Source organism: Pelodiscus sinensis, chromosome 7, assembly GCF_052426305.1.
Source record: "Pelodiscus sinensis isolate ZL-2025 chromosome 7, ASM5242630v1, whole genome shotgun sequence".
NCBI lineage: Eukaryota > Metazoa > Chordata > Testudines > Trionychidae > Pelodiscus > Pelodiscus sinensis.
In genome coordinates, this window is record NC_143058.1 from 11,448,022 (window position 1) to 11,469,907 (window position 21,886).

A 21,886-nucleotide genomic window follows, 5' to 3' on the forward strand; every position below is an offset into this window, starting at 1 on the left:
AATATATAAATAGTGTCATGAGCTTTCGTGGGCACAACCCACTTCTTCAGATGACAAACAAGTTTTAAGTTTTTTTAGCTACAGACTAACACGGCTACCCCTCTGAGACTTGCTTAGTTGTTAGCAACATTAAAAAAAGTAAACATACCTCAAGCAGAGCTCCAGTTTGGAAGAATTTCAAGGGCTTTTCTATTGCATAATAAAGACTATGGTAGCTACCCTTAGTCAGATATGATCGAACTAAACCAACTGCTATAACAAGCCATCTGGAAAAGACAAGAAAAGACTGAGGATAAGAGGATATTAAATTGACCACGTATACTGAGAATGCGCAAAGCTAAAGTTACCCTCTGACCTAGAAAAACTATTTTCCATCCTTATCAGCTAGGTTTCAGTTAACAGTCATACAAAAATCCTGCACCATGTCAACAGTAGGCCAGTATCTCGACATTCTGCATAGTCTTCAAAGTTTGAATGTATACAAAACTAGAGCTGTTAAAATGGGGGTATTTCCAGAAAAGCTTCTTCCGAAAGAAGCCTGCAGTCTAGACGTTCTGCCAGAGATCCAGAGGAAGAAACAGCCTAATGTGGAGTCCTGCCTTTATATGGAGTCTCCTGCACATGGCCTCTTCCCTCCAAGGCATACTAGAAATTACATCTGTCAAGAACCCTCTGGCTCCCCTTACCCCCAGCACTATCTTCCATTTGTGAGCTGGGCTCTGCCAAGGTTAGCGGCCCCTGTCGGTGGCCAGCAACTCTGTAGCACTAGTTGGGAAATGGGGAGGACGAAAATCTGCATTGTGCGGTCACGCAGAATTCCCCTAGGAATACTCTTCCATTTATGAGAAAACACTGTTTTATTTAACAACAGCAGATGATGATTGCCTGGTGTGAAGATTTAATTGTGAAAGGACAAAATTACACACACCTGGTTTTCTCCAGAGAAGTTCTTATTTTTTTTTTTTTTTTTTTAAAAGCGTTAGAATTTGCTTGCTGTGCCCATTATTGTTATGGAGAGAGTTTTGAGCTTCGGGGTCTAAATTCTCAGTAGGTAGGTTCTAAAAAACAAAGTACACTTCTACCATTTCAAATATTACCTGTACTGACTTACACATCATGGAATTCCACTGCATTCAGTAGGGTTCTGCTTGGTTTAAGTTAGCACAGAATTCATTTTGAGGTATATTGGTTTTATTCCGTAAAAGAACTAGCTGTAACAAACCAAGATCTGTGCCTTGTGCATTTTACTTAGGTCATGTCTGCATTATGGATGCCATAGAGTTACAATTGTGGCACCACAGCAGGCGGGGCCCTGTTGTGGGATACCGGTTTTCTGGTTAAACGTAACGTTTAACCGGTTAATTTTTTAAATGGGATTTTACTTCCCTAGTTGGCTTAGCCACATAATTCAGGGATGTGGATTTTTCACAACCCTAGCTTCTGTACCTGGGGGTAACCTAACTTTTTAGTGTTGACCAGGCCTATAATTCTGCTTTCTTCTTCCCATCCTGCAACTATCAGTCTTAAATTAAAATTCAGAGTGGTTTTGTGAGTAAGTGTCATGGCGTATAAAGCTACTGGGCAAGCGTGGGGATTCACAAATGTCATTGCTTTCCACACATCTTGTAGCGCTGCTCGTAACTGAACTCCCCAGATGCCTTCTTTCTATTGAGTCCACACTGCCCTAAAACTTGAGTTCCCCAGTATGTGTCCCTCACTGTTCTGCAGAGCATAGGATCTCTGCAGACCTATTTCTGACTGAGGGACCCAATGAGACATTAGGTTCTGATATTAACTTTCCTTGATTTGAAATTTTAAAGTTGTAACAGAAACAATTTAACCAATTTCAAATCCTGCAGAAAAATTCTCTCTCTTTAGAGTAAACCTAGCAATTTTCCTCAACAATGGGTACTGCTGGAGACAGTGTCTGCAGATAAATGTACGCAGTGTGGCCTACACTGGGCCACCTGCTTCCCCACAAAAGGGAAACTGCCTCAGGTAAGCACCCCAACCTCCTGCCCCATCCCTGAGTTCCCTAATGCACTCTAAGTCCCTAGACCCTGCAACCGCAACCCAACCTCTTGTTCTCACCCCCCTCCTGTACGTCAAAACCTTGGCCCCAGCCTGGATCCTCCTCCTACATCTCAAATGCCTTATCCCCAGCTCCATCCTAATCTCAATGACAATCATCTTCCCATGAGATAGTTCTTGCCTATTATCCTCAGTTCTTGCCTATTATCCTCATTTTTCAGATGGGGAACAGAGCATAGACACTTGCTCAAGGTCACACAGGAATTCTGTTTGGGACTCTGCTTCAAATCCAAATTTTAAATTCAGTGCCCTAACTATTGGACCATTCTTCTTCACTCCACTGCAACAAGCTTTCCTAAGCAAAAACAACCCTGTTGAAATTTTGCATGCCATACCTGACTTTGGCTGTGTTTTATTTACTGCTCATATAATCACACATCTATGAAAATTTAATTATACCAGAAAAGATGACAGATTTTTCTGTTCATTAAGTAATCAGAGATTATATCATAAACGTCCATCTATTAATTTCACAATAGATATATTCTCATGCATAGTTTTGCAAGTTGGCTGTGGGTTGGACCCTCTTGTATTACACAGATGCCTAAGAGAACGTAAAATTCAGCAAGTTGAAATCCACCCAGCTTCACCTCCAGTGATGTGTTTTGACAACCTGAGTCTACTTTAATAAAAAGATTTAAAAATAAGCACTGCACTCAATGTCCTGCTGGAACGTGTAAGAAAAGAAATTTCATCACAAAAGGGATGGACTTGAAACCTTATAAGAACTAACCATAAAACAACCTTTTGTAATAGGAAAGTGAATCATTAACTGGTAAGCCTCATCCTTAATGGGTCAGGCTTACTAGTTCCATGGGCAGAGTGTTGCTCCAGCCCTACCGGGCCCGCCACAAGTGGGGGGCACTCCAGTCCAGGACCCCTGCCTATGCTCTCTTTAATAGGTTAACCAGTTAAACATTACATTTAACCAGTTAACCAATCACATCCCTCTTTTGTAACTGCTACATCTCTGAGACTGCTTTCTCTGTAACTGTTTTCTTTGAGATGCAATGCTCATATCTATTCCAATTGAGGCATGCAGCACAGGGAGAGGGGCAGCACCACAGAGCCAGTGCTGGGATAACTGGCTTTTAAGCCAGCTACCGTCAGCACTGGCTCCTGCTTCTCCTCTCCACCCCTGCTGCCTCTGATACAGGTCCGATACCTGAATGGGGGAGGTGAAGGTGATGAGAAAAGCCACGTTCCGTGAAAGGTAGAATAGTTGCTAGAGGCTCAAAAGGTGGACCCATGGGCACAGAGAGGTGGACAGGGTGATGTGATCCAAGAGTATGTGGCCAAACTGACAAGTCCAAGAGGGTAGGGTAAACCAATGTTGGCATACTCAGGCCGGGGCTACCAGAATGACATTTGCCCAGTTCCTGAGGAGCACCTTATGGACTAGTGGGAATGGAGATAAGGCATATAGCAAGCTGGTCCACCACAGGATCAGGGGATAAGGGGAGAGGGTGCATGTAACTGTGACGGTTAACTGTCCAGGCTCATTGGTTAACTGTGTACACAGCTACACATGCATACCACTGCTCTGGAGTACCTAGGTCTTTGGGTGGGAAAGGACCCGCCTGTGTCAAACAGTCTGATGCTACGAAGGCTTTCCTCCAGGAAAGCGAGGGTAATCCCGAACTGTGGAGCAGTACAGGACACATCGACAGTGCCACAAAGCATGGAGATGACCTTTTAATTGCACCATTAATGGTACTAACTGCAATCAGTCAGTATGCTGCAAAACCGTGTGGAAAGCAGGGCTGGTGCAGAGAGCGGGATTGGCAACGAGAATATCATGTCAAGGATCAAGAAAAAGATGCACGCGCAAAGATCAGCAATGAGACGAGGGGCCATACTCTGAAGGATACCCCCAACACCCAAGGATCATCTCTCGGAGACTGCAAGAAGATGGGACTCTGCATGTAGCAGACTGGTGTTGAGAGGTCAGTAGTCTTAAGGGACCGCTGGTACCAGAGGGAGCTGGCAGTGCCAGGCACGCTAACGCTGAGGATTTGGATGCTTTGGAAGGCCACACTGGGGCATGAGAGCCATGTAAGGTGGACTCTGCAGGGAAGTGATGGTGCTGAGCAGTGTTCCCTCTAAGCTGTACTGCAGCACAGCTTCACAGGTGATTAATCAGCCCCACTCAGTCAGTCAGCTCCATGCAAGGAGCACCCTTGTCCCTTGGTGCCTTCCCCTTTCTTCTTCTCCTGACCTCCTCTCCTCCCCTACCCTCCGCACAAGCCCCTTCCCCATATTTTTCCCCTTCCCCTCCCCTCCGCACAAGCCCCTTCCCCATATTTTTCCCCTCCCCTCCCCTCAGTACAATCCCCTTTCCCCATATTTTCCCCCTCCCCTTCCCACAGCATAGCACAATCCCCTTCCCCTTCCCCATCTGGCTTCTGCCTTCCACTTTGCGAGGTTGCCGGAGCCTTTTTGAATCCGGCGGTCGCCGGCCATGACGTCAGGACGCCATGTCACATCACGCCAGCGTCCTGGCGTCTGCCGGTAGACCACCCCCTCTGGCTTGCGCCCCACCTCCTCGTGCCAGAGCTGCACGCAGGCAGCCCGGTGCTGAGAATCGCCACACTTCCCCCTTTCCAGTCAGCAGATCAGATGGGGCCGCACCCCCCCATAGTGCGGGCTTCAGTTAGCCCGTCACAATGGCGCACCGGGCCAGTCCACCCCTGCACTTGCCAGCTGGTAATATCTACTTGCCGTGGGCGAGTGTATTTGTCGACTCCTGCTCATAAGCGTAGACTTGAGGCAAGACATGTAGAGTTTGAAGTTCTAGGACTTTGGCATGTGCCAGGCCCCAAAAGGACCACCAGTGAGAAGAGGAAATCTCTGCCCCCCTTTCTCCTCCAACTGCTAACACTAACTTAACTAACACTAATTTAACTATTTACACAACAAAGAGCTGGAAGCATTAGATAAATGAGAGCCACAAGTTCCAACAGCTATCACTGCAGTAAGAAGGAACTGAGGGGCTGCTGATTCACCAATGTCATATATATAGTGTGCCTCACCAATGCACTCCACAGCCAACCCAATGGGCAGCAGCTAAGGTAAAAACTTTGTGGCAATTGTGCTTGTGGCACAAATACACCTCAATTGAAATATATATAAGCAAGCACTCAAAAAAGGAACAAGACCTATCAGATTTGTTTGCCCAACACCACACCAACCAAGTCTGTTAGAAGATGTCTTAATTTAGGGTTCATTTTAAGGCTCCCTCCTCAAGTCTCTCCTTGTAAAAGATTTTCACTCTATGCAACAAGACCATAAAAGCTCATTAAAAAAAATCTCACTCACACTGGTGTCATATGAGAGTTCCCGATCACTGCTTATTTATTATTAGATGATTTACCTGGCATTTCTTGGGTCCATAATTCAATTTGTATTTTTCTTCATTTAAATCATTGTTTTTAGGTGAGGGTGTAAATGAGGAGTTCAGTATGCGAAGTGCCCCAGGGAGAGAGAACTACCTCAGCAGTTTCTCACCACAGCGAGTGGAAGCCAGGTAAGAAGCACCTGTCGATAGCTGCAGCTCCCATGGGCACAGCCGAGGGAGGGGTGCATGTCCCCTGCAGCTGGGACAAATGCAGGTTTGTCTGCACCCTGCGCTCCCCAGCCAGAGCGAGAAATGCAGTCAAGTGTGCAATTTCCTTACTCTCTGAAGAAAGAAGGGCAGTAATGTCCCAGTGCAAATCAGGGATGGGGCGGGGGAATGAGCTTTAGCTCTCTTGCCCCCCACATCCTCCCTGAAGAGGGGTGGGAGGCTGGGGCAGTCCTGGATGCAGGAGGGACGCACCCCCAGCCAGCCCCTTTTACCTGCCTGCTAATTCCACCTCTTTTCTGTATGGATTTCAGTCCCATTGCAGGCATATCCCAGTGCCCTGGCCCAGCCACGCCCTGCCCTTGCTTTAGGCTAGGAGGAAGCGGCATGCCCCACTTGCTGGCCCTACCTCTTACCACTTAGCCGGAGCTCTCGCACAGACAAACGCTCTCGAATATAGGGCAGAGGCGGGCGCGAGGCAGGACCCTGAAGGAGTCTGCGCGGGCCCCCATGAGGGCGCACCCCAGAGGATGCCCGCAAAGCGATCCCACGCGCAGGGGAGCCTTTTAACCGCCGTCGGGGGACGGTTCCCTTCCAGGCCTGGGGGGGGGGGCGTGGGAACAGCTCCCCCCCGCCCCCCGCCGCCGCCGCCGCGCGGGCAGGGCAGGTTTCCAGGTGCAGCCGGGGGGCGAGGCAGGCGGACAAGCAGCCGCGGGGTGGGGCACAGAGCGCGGCCGGGCCCGCAGGCTGCCCCCGGGCTCACGTGGGGAGGCGGTTAGGGCCCGTGGCAGGGGAGTGCGGAGCGGCCCAGCACGCGGGCGGGAGCCGCGCTTCGCCCCGTCTTACCCCGCGGTCATCACCACGTTGTAAATGACCAGGTAGGCCGTGGCCAGCGCGCCCGGGCCCTTCCTCCGCCGCGCCGGCTGCTGGCTCCCGTAGCCGTTATCCGCCCGGCTCGCGCCGCCGCTCCTAGGCGCCGCCATGTTTGCCGCCCCGCCCAGCAACTGCCGGCCGCGCGGCCCCGCCTCCTCCCCTCCCGGCCCGGCGCTCTGAGGCGCCCGCCGCCAGCTTGGGCCCGGGCCAAGCTGCTCTCAGTTCCCGCCGAGCCGGGGGGGGGCAGGGCAGGGGAACGTTCCCCCCCGACTGCCAATTAAAAATAACACGGGGGGCTTCTGGTGGGCAGACACGGGTTTGCGGTGCTTCGTGTCACGGGTTAAGCCTCGTCGTGCCCCTATTGGGAAGCGCTTCCCCCACTTTCTAGGTTTAGGTGCAACACACAACACAGGACAGACACAGAAGTTCCTGTTTGCTGGAGCCCAACTGCTTTGAACAGGGACCAGGGCTCTTCACTCCGGGAACTGCTTCTCCAGTCCCTTAGACCGAAAACATTCATTAACTCCATTCCATCGGGTAGCACTGGGTAGGCATGGCCTGCAGGTCTCTTCTCCTTGCCCGGTTGCAGTATCTGGGGATGAGGGACAAGCTGGGCAGGGCCAGGAACCAGCCCATGAAGCCTGTTGCAGGCAGGATCTCATACCACAGGGCTACTCCACTTTGGAAGGTCGGGGGCCACAACTTAAGTGTGGTTGCATTATACATGCAAATATATATGCAAATAGCTTTTTACACTGATGGGCATGAATACAAAAAATTAAGCCTTAAGCCACGACACCGGACCCAAACGTGGCCAGTGTGACCTAGTCAGTACCTCTCAGACTTTGCCCACAAGGCTAAGCAGCCTACACTTCCCACAATACTCTGGCGCTCCCAGCCCCTCTTCCCTGGGGGCTAGATACGCTGACACTCTGTACCCATCTATTCCAGCCAGCCAGTCTAGTATCTTTCAGTGTTCACCTCGCCTGGGAGATGCCTCATTGTTGTGGAGTGTGTTCCCAGTGGAGGCCATGTTCAAAGGATCCCACCTGCGGGCCCTGTGTAAACCCAAACTCCACTGCGGCCACAAACAAATGAATCTCGGGTCGCATGTGGCCCGCGTGTTGAGTACCCCTGTCGTACCACATCCCATCATCGGCTCAAGCTGCTCCCTCACCACTAACTATGTTGAGCTTCCTGGGTAGGCACCATGCTCCTGGGGTTGAGGCGCTAAGGAAGCGGCAAATGGGGCCAGCTTTAGCCACAGTGATACTGAAGGGATACAGTATGTTCAGCTGAGACACCCTCCACCCCCAGTGCTTTGCATAGATGGAGAAAGGTGGCATTAGCTTTGTACCCCAGGTAGATGGAATCTGAGCCTTATTTTCCATTGGAAAAGTCCAGCAGATTGGAATGGGGCAATATTTCATACAGAGTGGTTAATGATTTGCATCCTAATTACTGAGTAATTCAAGGGCAGAATTGGGGCTAGATTAGAGGTAGCTTGAAATTCAGGGTATGTCTATTTTTACTGGAAGATTGACACTCTGGCAGTTTAATTTAGCGGGTCTAGTATACACCCGTAAATCGAATGCTAAAGGCAGTTCCTGCCAGTGTTCAGCGCTCCTCTCTTTGTGAGGAGTAAGGGAAGCTGATGGGAGGCTTTTGCTCCTGTCAGCCTCCCTCAGTGTGGACGCCACCACGGCTCATCTTAAGGTAAGATTACTCCAAGTATGCATTTTGCGTAGCTGCAGTTGTGTACCTTAAGCCTTCCTTCCAGGTTCAGTGTAGATCTGCCCTCAGTCCACTAACAGCTTAGCCCTGCCATATTATCTGTGGGCAGAAGAACCCACATTTCACTTTAGCTGGGTTGTGAGCAGCTGTAAGGATCCACCCATGTGGATCTCTAAGGTGCTACAGGACCATTGTTGTTTTTAAAATTTTGTTAGTTACAGATTAACATGGCTACCTCTCTGAGACTTTCAAAATGGTTATAGTATTACATTCACAACACAACTTTCAATGGCTTTTTAGTCTCAGATATAACTAGAACTAGTACCTATATACATTTTTATATTACCAGATTATTTAATTTACAAAGTACAGCAATGAAGGGAGAACATTAAATCCTTTCTTTTACGAAATTGCAAATATTCCATGGAGTTGCTTCATAGTATCCTACTACAGTTTTCACTTTGTCTATACAGGGCTTTATAGTGTGGCTACTTTACAAAGATACAAGGAATTTAGCGTCTACACTATAGATACAGGCACACATACATTGTCTCATAGATACCGCAAGAGGAAAGTCCAAATCCTGCTTTCACATTAACAAGTACAACTCTCACTGAATTCAGTGTGCTGTGTGCAAGTATCTAAAGTCAATTTGGCTCAATGACTTTAAAGACTTACCAGAAATTATTTCTGATGCAGTAATATTTATAGTATAGATTCTTTAACTATGTAAAGAAATTTCAATGAGGTTCAAGAATAAGGCTCCCTTGGGTCATTAATGGTGCAGGCCAGTGTTTTTCAATTTCAGGCCTGTGGACCCATGTCGTCCACAGACTATGTCCATGAGGGTCTGTAAAAGGTCATTGTTGCCATAGAACAGTGATTTTTCAACTGTGATCTGTGGACAACATGGGGGTCCACAGAGTACATCTAAGATTTCCAAAGGGGTCTGACCTACATTTCAAATTTTTAGAGGTTAACAACAACTCTCTGACTATGGTTATCCAGCCAATTATGCACCCACCTTATCGTGGCCCTATCTAAGTTATATTTGCCTAGTTTATCAATAAGAATATCATGCGAGACCGTATCAAATGCCTTACTAAAGTCTAGGTATATGACATCCACCGCTTCTCCCTTATCCACAAGGCTCATTATCCTATCAAAGAAAGCTATCAGATTAGTTTGGCATGACTTGTTCTTCACAAACCCATGCTGGCTATTCCCTATCACTTTATTACCTTCCAAGTGTTTGCATATGATTTCCTTAATTACCTGCTCCATTATCTTCCCTGGGACAGACGTTAAACTGACCGGTCTGTAGTTTCCTGGGTTGTTCTTATTCCCCTTTTTATAGATGGGCACAATATTTGCCCTTTTCCAGTCTTCTGGAATCTCCCCTGTCTGCCATGTTTTTTCAAAGATCATAGCTAAAGGCTCAGATACCTCCTCTATCAGCTCCTTGAGTATCCTGGGCTGCATTTCATCAGGACCTGGTGACTTGCTGACATCTAACTTTCCTAAGTGATTTTTAACTTGTTCTTTGTGTATCTTATCCTCTAAACTTACCCTCTCTCTGCTTGTATTCACTACGTTAGGCACACCTCCAGACTTCTCGGTGAAGACCGAAACAAAGAAGTCATTGAGCATCTCCGCCATTTCCAAGTTTCCTGTTACTGCTTCTCCCTCCTCACTGAGCAGTGGGCCTACCCTGTCCTTGGTCTTCCTCTTGCTTCTGATGTATTTATAAAAGGTCTTCTTGTTTCCCTTTATGCCTGTAGCTAGTTTGATCTCATTTTGTGCCTTTGCCTTTCTAATCTTGCCCCTGCATTCCCGTGTTGCTTGCCTATATTCATCCTTTGTTATTTGTCCTAGTTTCCATTTTTTATGAGACTCCTTTTTTATTTTGAGATCATGCAAGATCTCCTTGTTAAGCCAAGCTGGTCTTTTGCCATATTTTCTATCTTTCCTACACAGCGGAATTGTTTGCTTTTGGGCCCTTAACAACGTCCCTTTGAAATACTTCCAACTCTCCTCAGTTGTTTTCCCTTCAGTTTTGCTTCCCATGGGACCTTACCTACAAGTTCTCTGAGCTTATCAAAATCTGCCTTCCTGAAATCCATTACCTCAATTGTGCTGGTCTCCCTTCTACCTTTCTTTAAGATCATGAACTCTATTATTTTATGATCACTGTCCCCCATACTGTCTTCCACTTTCAAGTTCTCAACTAGTTCCTCCCTATTTGTTAAAATCAAATCCAGAACAGCTTCTCCTCTGGTAGCTTTTTCAACCTTCTGTAACAGAAAGTTGTCTCCAATGCAGTCCAGAAACGTATTGGATAGCCTGTGCCCCGCTGTGTTAGTTTCCCAACATATGTCTGGATAGTTGAAGTCCCCCATCACCACCAAATCTTGGGCTTTGGATAGTTTTGTTGTTTAAAAAAGGCCTCATCCACCTCTTCCACCTGGCTAGGTGGCCTGTAGTAGACTCCTAGCATGACATCACCCTCATTTTTTACCCCTTTTAGCTTAACCCAGAGACTCTCTACACAGCTATCTCCTACGTTCATCTCCACTTCAGTCCAAGTGTGTACATTTTTAATATACAAGGCAACCCCTCCTCCTCAGAACATGAGGCATCAGCTGTGCTGTTGGAGGTGGATGGATACACCACCAGGCAAGCGCATCTAAAACTGCAATCCTGCAAATGTAAGTAAATGAGTAGTCTTTGACTTCATTGAGTAGAGTTAAGCACATGCATAAGTCTGTTTTTAATTCTTCAAATCACCACTGCTTCTCCAATGTTAAAGTAATGCTTATAGTAAGCATTTCTATAAAAATAGTTGGCGTATTTCTCAAACACATTGAATTTTATCTTGGGCACATTCTGCATGGTGCCTTGACCATTATCATATATTAAAGGATCATATATATTCTTTCATGAAGAGACATGACAAGTGGTAAATATGCTTAACTTTACAGCCTGTAGGAGTATAGCTCTTTTAAGTAGCTACACTAGAAAATGACTACACTAGGGATCAGGTGTTCTGATACTAGAGGCTTTGTTTTATATATGCAACAACTGCCTCTCCACAACGAAAAAGCATCATGATTTTTCACACCCTAATCTACACATGCACTTATCTGTACTTTGGGAAATATACTCTCCCCCTTTTCTGACCATTTTGAGCTGTTGAAATAGCATAAAGTGATAGAAGCTGGCCCTAACCAACCAGTTGAGAATTTCCTCCAGACCATGTGCTGAAAATTCCCAACTAGTTTATGGTCCCATAAGGATTACACTAGTGTTGTAAATTAGAGCAGCATCTAGCAGCTCTAATTTATGTCCAGAGGCCTGAACTGGCTGCAGATACACCATGGGAATCAGAAGCATAGCCCCTGCCACTTCTTCTTCCCCCCATTTCTGAGCTAAGTAAAGCTCATTATAGGGGGTTAGGTCTACACTTGATTCCTCCTTCGAGGGAGGAATGCAAACGTAGACATCTGAAATTTCAAATTAAGCGGGAATTTAAATATCCCACGCTTCATTTGCATAATCGCAGACTGCCGCTTTTCTGCAATAATGCTACTTTAGGACATCAAACTCAGTCCCCGTGGGATTATTTCGAGAGAAAGCCCTTCCCTCGACATAACCCTTACTCCTCAAACAATGAGGCTTAAGGGTTATTTCGAGGGAAGGGTTTTCTCTCGAAATAACCCCATGGGGACTGAGTTTGATGTCCCAAAATAGTGCTATTGTGGAAAAGCGGCAGTCTGCGATTATGCAAATGAAGCATGGGATATTTAAATCCCCACTTCATTTGCAGTTTTGGTTATCTATATTTGCATTCCTCCCTCGAAGGAGGAATCAAGTGTAGACATACCCAGAGAGAATAAGGAAACATCATATTTGCCTTCCTCAACCTGTGTGAATAAACTGGAATCTGCAATTGATTATACAAACAGCATGCTTTGTGGTATTATTTATTTAGAAATTGTGAGTAACTACAGCTGTAGTGTTCTCATTTCTCCCAATTCTGATGGTTTAACAAAATGGGAAAACTTTAGCATATTTTTAGTAAGGTACAAAAGACACCCTGTTGTTACCTAAACACATATAAAACATGTGAGGAAAACTTTATATGCTCTAAATCAGATTAAAAAAATCTTTCCTTAAAAGAATAGTGGCAATATTGTGTTTAGTATAACGAGAGTTCTTTATCCATTAAAAAAGAAAAGACATGCTGGTGCTGGTAATTTGAACCTAGCAACACAGAGCAACACAGTTATTTAAAAAAACAACAACATTGTGTGATCCACATTAGTTGATCTTGAATTGTTACTTTAAAGACACGTAGAAGAGCAAATGATACAAACCACAAAACTAGGTAATATCAGACATCGTAAAGTTGATATCGTACATCTCCATAATGAAATTTGAAATCGTTGTAATTTACACACAGTGGAAAAAAGGATAAAACACATTACAAATGTGCATTTGGAATGATGTGCAGATACTGGAAATATATTCTTTTTAGATTATGCATAACAGCTTATGGCCTCTGATATTACCACTGAACAAAAAGAACTAATAAATGCCAATATTGTGAGAGAAAAGCAAAGTTGTTTATTTTGAGTGCATTAATCACTTTGAGAATAGAGACTCTTCTGTATTTTTTGTTTAGTTTTTTTTTCCCCAAAACTTTGAAGGCAAAAGCCTTCCTGACAGTCAAGATGAAAACTAGATGGTCAAGCACATAGAGTATACAAGGTTCTTTGGTAATTGCTTGGTATAAAGAAGTTTGTAATTTAAACTAAATTTTTTTTGGTTACTCCAAAAAGCTATGGCAATTTCCAGCTAATCATCAGTTGAGAGCTGTTGTGTAATGGCCAAATAAAGTACAAGTAAATTTTTAACTAAACTAGGTTTCCACACACAGATAAAAGTTAATGGATGTGCAATGATCTATAGTTCACAGCAGCACTTATATGAATGATGAATCTTTATTAAAATGACAAGCACAACTGCAAGGTTTCTGGTTCTTTATACTTTCCGTTTGTTTCTTAAGCAGATATCTGTAACTGAAACAAGGTAACGGACACCACCAGAGGAAGTAGCTAAGTTAGAATCACTTGGTTAAAGGTGAGGAAAGAACTATCAGTTCATACAAACTCATGAAGGTCTAGGATTAGTGGAATTAGTAATACCTAAATAGCAAATTGGAAGAGATAAGTATGTGTGTGTAAAGTTCAGACACAGTGAAACTATATTAAACAGGAGAAAAGACTAAGATTGTTTCATTCTATTACAATGTGCAAATTGCAATGATGGTGATAGCATAACCATCACTTACAGTTAACTTATGTGAAGAATGACAATTGTATGAAGATCAATAGAGTCTGTGTCTGTTTGATAAAAGATTTCTGGGCATAGAGATAAATGTAGATCTCTGAGAGCCACCTCAGCTATAGTATTGATTGATGAGAGTGATGGTGCAAATGAATGAGTTCAATAAATAGGATACTTACAATTCAGGTTATAATTGTAGATTAGTATGATACTTTCACTTTAAAAATAGGCTGGGCAACAGTTGAATTAAAGTAAATCCAATAAATGCAGCAACTTAAAGTGCCTGCTGTTACCAATTAATGCCCATAAATAAAATAAACAGGTATCAACTGACCACACTGAAAAAATACTTCCTCCCAATGATGTAAGTATCACACTAGGTGCTTTTAATAACATGGTTTTCTGAGTTTTAGAGAAATAGTCTTTTTAATGTGATTTTTCAAATGTCTCTTCTGATTAATCTTGTTTCATTCTTCCTCTTCTTCCTCTTCCTCCTCCTCCTCTTCTTTTCCCATTGTTTCCACAATGAGTTCTGCGGTACAAGTTGCTTCTCCAAGGCTATTAACAGCTTTGCATGTGTACTTGGCATCATCGTCCCCACAAACTTCAGAAATAATTAAAGAACAGTTCCCATCCTCATCGTAATCTATCTGGAAGTGACGAGACTCTTTAATAGACTGATCATCTTTGTACCAGATTACCTCAGGGTCAGGGTAGCCTGTGACAGTGGGGAAAAAACAGCAGGTGCAATAAGCCAAGCTAAATGCTGTTAACCTGTAGATGTTTTAGGCCTCAATCCCACAGATTTATCATATGCATAAATTTAAGCACACAAGTAGTTCCACTGAACTTTAATGAAAATAAATTAAAAGGAACTACTATTTTTTAATATCTACAGTTGTCTACTAACACTTTCCTACTAAAAACAAAAATTTGAAATTAACAATGGAAGTATTTATTAATCTGATTTGTTACTGTTTTCTAATGAAAGCAGAAAGCTTTTCACAGCAGCTCATTCATCATCTAGTATAAGTCCCTAATGACAGACTTGAAACTCTTTATTAGGACATGAAGTATTCACAGTGCTCTCAGTCGCTATAATCCCCAACAAACAGACTTAAATAGCAGGGATATGGAATTCTGTGCTGTAAGTTAGGGTAGCCTTCTTATGTTGCCCTACCTGCTGCCAGCATGTCCAACTCATGTCTAGCATGCCCCTGTGCCAGGGCTTATTAGGGGGTTTTGAAAGGTAGTCTGGCAATACCCATAGCAGGAGAATTCTTTCCATGCCAGATCCAGGCCTTTTGTAGCCTTTTTACACTGCTCAGGTCCTTTTATTCAATACAAAGGGATCATAGTGGAGTTGAACATCTTACCCGGTATAGAATACAGGCAAATGGGACTGATCAGATTGACTAAGTGGGGGCCTGAAATTAGGGCTTCTGGTATAGAGTGGTTTAAACGATTAACCGATAAGCCTAGGTTTAGTTGTTATCTAAACAACTCCTCTCCTCCCCTGTTGCTGCTTCTGCACAGGGAACTAATTTTGAAACTGGCTCACCTCGTGGACCAGCTCTGCCTGCCACCCAATGCAGCTGCCTTTGATACAGAGGCAGCAGCTTGGAGTAGAAGGGGCCTCCCTGGGTGTGGGACCGGGAGCACACCAGCTGCCAGCTCTGCCCCTGGGGAGTATTTTAGTATCCATGTAACCAATACATTTTTTGTGGCTACAGAATTATTAAAATAAATATTATCTAACATCCCTACCTGGAATGGGTGACCATATTGGTACTGGTTGAACCTCTCTAGTCTGGCTCTCTCTGGTCCGGCAACATTCTGTGGTCTGGCATGATCTTAGTTAGTCGGATGTCCACTTATCATGGGTGTAGCCAAGTTTCCTGCAGTCCCATAAAGTTTGTTTACAGCCACCAGTCCTGGCTCTCAGGCTGCGTCTAGACTGGCATGATTTTGCACAAAAGCGGCTGCTTTTGCGCAAAATCTTGCTGCATGTCTACACTGGCCGCGAGTATTTACGCAAGAACACTGACTTTGTAATGTACAAAATCAGTGGTTCTTGCGCAAATACTCTGACGCTCCTGCACAGGGATAAGCCCTCTTGCGCAAGAGGGCCAGTGTAGACAGCAACATTTATTTCTTGCGCAAGAGAGCATCTACACTGGCATGGATGCTTTTGCGCAAAAGCAAATATTTTGCGCAAAGGCACATGCCAGTATAGACGCTCTCTTGCGCAAATACTTTTAATGGAAAAACTTTTCCATTAAAAGTATTTGCGCAAAATCATGCCAGTCTAGACGCAGCCTCGGTGTTCTGTTCTGTTATTTAGCTCTAATTTACCTCCAAATGTCTTCTCAGAGCCCAATAAGCTCTAATAGTGCTGTAATACTGTTAGACAATATTGACCTCCCATGGTCCGGCAAATTCTCTAGTTTGGCACTGGTCAGTTCCTGAGGGTGCCAGACTAGAAAGGTTCAACTTTTGTACACATCTCTATATGGGACAGGTGGAAAGGAATTTGACACATACATCTGCCCTCATGTCTCTTTTACTACTCTACAGCTGTGCCTACACTACACAGTTTTTCCGGTATACCAAAAACTCCACCAAGTCCAGGGAACATATCTACTCTTCTGAAATATTTTTTGGAAGAGCAGACACACTCTTTCAAAAGCCCTGTATTCCTCATTTTATGATGAATAAGGGCTCTTCCGAAAGAGGAGGTTTTTCCAACATTTGGCCCCATGTAGATAGGCTAAATGTTGGAAAAGTCTCTTCCGAAAAAAGAATCGGAAAAAGTACGCAAATTGCAGTTCACAATTTGCATACCTTTTTCTGAAAAAACAAAACACAGCAGTGTAGACATAGCCTACTTTCCACACTATTCTCAACCCTCTGCTCTACAGGGCACTTGAGCTTGAGAAGAGCTCTCTACTCCTTTCTTGGGGAGAAGGAACTGGTTATTTGGTTCTTCCCTACTTCTTCTCTTGTCCATCTGAGAAAGAGACCAGCACTTAGGTAGGAAAAAGAAGATGGAGAAGAATTCTCTTCTGTTATATATGTAAGGCTCCCATTGCACAACCTGATTATCCATCCTAATGTGAGTCTCTGAGATTGCTGAAAGCAAACAGTTCTAACACTACTGAACTGCATGAGCTATTCCTTAATGTAAACATGCGAGCACAAGCTCTTTCGGGCTATTCTCTTTCTTGCTGCATCAACAAAGTGCTGAGTAAAGACCCAAGAATGGCTCCCTGTTAAACCGATTATTTAAGAGCGGGAGCCCTTTAAGTGGCAGGAACCCCAGGCTCATCAGTTTGTGAGTTTGGAACATTTTCACAGGACATTTATCTAGTCCATCCATCCAGGGCCCCCTTCATTGCAGTATCTGGGAACTCATCAACATTACATCATTTACCCTTACAATTTGAGGTAGGTATCTTAGCCATGGAGAAAGATAAAGTGATTTGCCCATGGGAGCTCTGTAGAAGCTAGTTTCTATTTGATAGCAAGTATGGGAGATCACAGTGTGGCTCAAAATATATTTTATTTTTGCAACATGTTCCATGTTGTAAGAGTGCAGATAATGGCAAAGCTGAAGGAAACAAAAGCAAAAATGGATGGAGCACTACATGATAGAGCTATACAAAGAAATGACAGGGGAGGGGAGAAAGCAAAATGACACACATTAATTTAAAGTACCTTCAATTTTGCAGTCAAATCTAGCAGCACTTCCTTCCACAACTTCTATGTCAAGGATTGTTTTTGTAAAATATGGCTTTACAGGGGGTTTCTCCTCTGCCACTGCTTCAAGGAAAGCCCTGGCAGCATCATCTAGAGGAAGTAAAGGAGAACTAGTCATTTCAAAATTCCCTAGAAATGAGTTTTGGTTTATTAAAATAACCAAACAGTCGCTGAACGCTGCTTTTCCCCCCTCCATTACACTTAATGCTATAAACCTAATGGAATAGTGAAACTATGCCACCCTTTTGCTCTAGTCTTTCATAGCCAAAGAGTAAGACTATCAAACAGAATGATTTATGTACAAATGACAAAGTACAACATAATGCAAATTCTTTATTCTGGCTTGTATTTGTCTATCACCATTAGGCCAGACATTTCCTGCCAATTAGGCCAAAACATTCTAGTTTAGATGTTCAACATGCGTAAGCACCTGAATGAGTAGCCTGATTTTCTGAGGTGTTGTACACAAGGGATGTTAAAATATGTTTATATAGATAACGTGTTACTGCTGAAAATTTCAGGGGTTACAGGTGTACACGCAGCAAGGGATGGGGGAGACAGTTCCTCGGGAGCCAGTGCACCAGGGGAGCCAGCTTTTAAATTTTCTCCCTGAGTATACCGGCTTCCACAGAACTGCCTTCCTCCCCCTGGACACATGGCAAGAGAGGGTGGAGGGGGAGCTTTGTGTAACCGTGAAGGTTAACTGATGAGGCCAGGTTCATTGGTTAACCACATACATGTTTACACTTTCACATCCCAATTGCACACCTGCTCTCTCCCCTTTAACTTACATGGCAGATGCTGCATGCTGCACCCCTAAAAATCAGGACATTTATTAAGGTCTCTAAATACAGATTTGGATGCCTAGCTTTAGGTACATGCATTAGAAAACGTTGCTCCCTCCTTTTCCCCACATACACCACTCTCTAAAGCTGATATAAGTAGAGATGACAAATATGCCTTTATTACTTGGCATAAGTAGAGATGACAAATATGCCTTTATTACTTGGCATTAACAGCAAGCCTACCAGTATGCAGTAAACTTTCTGAGCAATACATCAACCCTGATGGGCACATATGTACACATGCACGCACACAAACACACACACTTATATTTAATGCTGCATTATTGCTGGTCTCCAATAGTCTGTAGAAATTTTTTTGGTTTTATAAGATATACTAGCCAATTAGCCCGTCATAAGATGGGATTTTCAGGTCTCTCCTCCATGTCAGTCTTTTCTCCTGAGCCTCAGGTCTCTCTCTCTCTCTCTCTCTCCTCTTCCTACTGCCTCCCCCTCCCCCCCCCCCCCCCCCCGCAGCTCTCCTATGCCTCCTGCCTCTCTCTCTGTCTCTCTCCTCCTCCCCCTCCTGCCTCTCACTCGGGGGACCGCGGAGCCCAAATGGCCTTTTGGGCTCTGCGCTCCTCATGTTGCATGGGGAGCGTGGAGCCCAAATGGTCGCTTGTGCCAGTTGCTCCCACGTGGTGGCCTGGCTGAGTGGTGCAGAAGTCAGCCAAGCGCCATGGCAGGAGGGCTGTGTCTAGAATACATGCCTCTGTCGGCAGAGGCATGTAGATTAGACAGATCAGCAAAGGCAAATGAAGCCGCGATTTAAATGATCGCGGCTTCATTTACATTTACATGGCTGCCGCGCTGAGCTGACAAACAGCTGATCAGCTGTTTGTCGGCTCGCGCGCTAGTCTGAACATTCCCCCTGTCGACATCAAAGCCCTTTGTCGGCAGCCCCGTTATTCCTCGTGGAATGAGGTTTACCGGGGCTTCCGACAAAGGGCTTTGATGTCGACGGGGAACGTCCCGACTAGCGCGCGAGCCAACAAACAGCTGATCAGCTGTTTGTCGGCTCAGCGCGGCAGCCATGTAAATGTAAATGAAGCCGCGATCATTTAAATCGCGGCTTCATTTGCCTTTGATGAACAAACAAATCTACATGCCTCTGCTGACAGAGGCATATAGTTTAGACGTACCCGAGGTGAAGGAGGGCGGGGCCTGGAGCCGCTGTCACGCCACACATCACCGCCCCACCCCCCTTTCCTTCCCACCGTGGCGCTCGGCTGACTTCTGCGCCACTCAGCCAGGCCTCCACTGGGGAGAAAGCGGCTGTTTGGGCCCCATACTCCCCATGCAACACAGGCCACTCAGAGGGAACAGCCAGCATTTCAGGGAACAGCGCTGCCCAGAGGGAACAGCCAGCATTTCGGCGTTACAAACTCTCAGGCACTGGGCTACTATATATATGATGTGGCTTAAAAGTTTTTCTACCATTAAATACTTTGTTCAGACTTGGAAGAGGACTTTGTAGAGATAAAATTGTTACTACCTTTTACAATTCTTTACAGTTTCTTACCGTCCAGGTCTACTTTTTCTGTATTTACAGGACTGGTAGGTGAGCCTGAAGAGGCCTTCCTTCCACTTAGACCAGAAATCATTGCCATGGAGGATAGTCTCCCTATTGCTCGGACAGCATGACCTGTTTTCTGAAACATAACATAGAGGCTTCTTGTTAATTTAATATCACATATGCATATCTTTTCTGTAGCAATAGGACTGTGCACAAATGACTTAGGGCCTGATCCAAAATCTATGGGAGTCAATGGACAGACTTTTAAAGAAGTCATTCTGTTGTTCTAGATTAGAGAGACAGGCCTGAGCTGCCAGGTTCAGGTGCAGATATGAATTTCCACCAAGGATTTAGACCCAATGTATATTACTGTTCTTAATGGAGAATGAAATGCATCCCTTTGCAGTGGGTCAGGAAAAAGCAGATGAACCAGAGAATGCCTCAGATTAGAGTTTAGATAAGGTTTATGGAAGATAGGCCTTGTGTTGGTCCTCTCTGTGGGTCTGAACTCCACCCAGAATGAGTAACCAGCTATTGTGAAATGAATGAGAAAGTGCCATATTAGAAGAATTTACCTTGGCAAACTTCTGCAATTACATTAGCTAATGCAAATGCTAAAATATGTTGATATGACAGACTCTATAGTATATATACTAAGTGTAATATCCTTTGTAAGGTTTGTATATACCTGATAAAATTTATAAATAGGTTCTATGATGCAGAAGGCATATGATGAACATATGTATTTTATAAGCTAGAAAAAAGATTTGATCCAGGCCACTATGTACTTGCTACTCTACCTACAAGAACAACCCAGATGGAGCTCCTACAATGGCTCCAGGAAACAGAAGATGTGGGGACAAAATGTTTCAATACAAATTAATTAAGCCATCTGATGGGAGATTCATGATGGTTTGAGAAGACCAGTAAAAGGTCTCTGTGCCCAGAGAGGATGGGATTCTCTCGGACAGGAAAACAAATGCTCCCCCCGTGCCAATAATAGTGTCTTTCTGGTCAGTTCCATTAGAGGATTGATTATCCCTCATTCTTCTGTGAGTGTAGAGGGGGAGGTGCACAGTTCCATACACGAGAAGCTTCTTCCTCCAAGCACAGGGACAAGGGAAATCCCTACTTAGAACTAAAGTCTTGTACCAGTCTTGTGATAGATTGTGACATTTATGCACCAACACCTCTGCTCTCCATGCACTGAATCAGCAATAAAACCCAGTAGAGCAGCTGTGCACTGGTTCTAATTGGATTTTCAGCAGCAGCAGAAGCCCTCTGTAATGATATGTTTTAGAATTACAAAAGTTTGAAATCAGAGACCTATTAGGGTATCTAGCCCACTTCCTTGCCCTTTTTATTACCTGCCATTTTCTTCTGGCCATATATTTCTTCATCCTATCTTTGGAAAGTTTTTTGGCTTCCATGTTTTTGGTGTCTTTTTGAAGCCAAGGATGCTGAAGACATTTAGTACAATCTAAGCGGCTCCTGTTTTTACATAAAGAGACTAAGTCAGTGTTGCCAATACACAGGACAGAACCTATTTGATTTTATGTTATTGTTTCTCCCTTTTCATTTTTAGCATACTTTACTAAACTAGCCTTAATGGGACAACTGCTTATGAACTGTGATTACTTGCTATCTGTTACACTCACTATATATGATCATTTAACAGATTTTGAAGACTTTTTGTGTGGTAGGTTACACACCATAAACATAATAATAAAATATTGCCATAAAGTCATACATTATAGCCACAGCATAAACCTCTCTGTTACAATGCGTACAAAACTCTGCTTGCTGATCATTGCATAGCACATACTGAACAGTGATGGTTCCTCTTCCTTTTGTTATCCCTTACTTTTACCAACTTCTCTATTTCTGCTATGCCTCAACCTCTCTCTCCTACCCATTAAATACAATTTAACAAATACATATGTCTAACAATGCTGTGCCAGTTCACCTCTATATTCCCTTGGTTATATGGTATAGGTCTATAATCCTTTGTTTTCTATCATTTAGATTCAAAGCCTTACAAGACAGGAATTGTCTCTTCCCTACATATGTTCAGTGTTCAGAGCAATGGGGCCTCCCTTTTGACTGGGCACTACTGTAATGTTTGCTACTATTAATAAAAAAGGTGGTGGAACCAAGGCT

At 44.3% G+C, this 21,886-nt stretch overlaps 2 protein-coding genes across 5 annotated transcripts in view; both read right to left on the minus strand.

Moving 5' to 3' along the window:
* HACD2 (3-hydroxyacyl-CoA dehydratase 2) overlaps positions 1 to 6,682 on the minus strand; it is a 42,450-nt gene extending 35,768 nt beyond the window's left edge. Inside the window, exons 1-2 of one of the 2 annotated variants that reach the window (XM_075933131.2) lie at positions 6,500 to 6,682; positions 149 to 266 (exon numbers count right to left, since the gene is read on the minus strand). In XM_075933131.2, the coding sequence (XP_075789246.1) occupies positions 149 to 266; positions 6,500 to 6,636 (255 nt within the window). In that variant the 5' untranslated portion in view covers positions 6,637 to 6,682. Of the gene's footprint in view, positions 1 to 148; positions 267 to 6,069; positions 6,204 to 6,499 lie in introns of those variants that run through there. The other variant, XM_025178756.3, reaches the window with a different exon arrangement.
* A 5,545-nt stretch (positions 6,683 to 12,227) lies between these two features.
* The window catches only part of MYLK (myosin light chain kinase), a 332,061-nt gene continuing 322,402 nt past the window's right edge, over positions 12,228 to 21,886 (minus strand). For all 3 annotated transcript variants that reach the window (XM_006137678.5, XM_075933132.2, XM_006137677.5), the window contains 4 exons: positions 21,094 to 21,217; positions 19,733 to 19,862; positions 17,327 to 17,458; positions 12,228 to 14,327 (listed from right to left, as the gene is read on the minus strand). In XM_006137678.5, the coding sequence (XP_006137740.3) occupies positions 14,077 to 14,327; positions 17,327 to 17,458; positions 19,733 to 19,862; positions 21,094 to 21,217 (637 nt within the window). In that variant the 3' untranslated portion in view covers positions 12,228 to 14,076. The remainder of the gene's footprint in view (positions 14,328 to 17,326; positions 17,459 to 19,732; positions 19,863 to 21,093; positions 21,218 to 21,886) is intronic.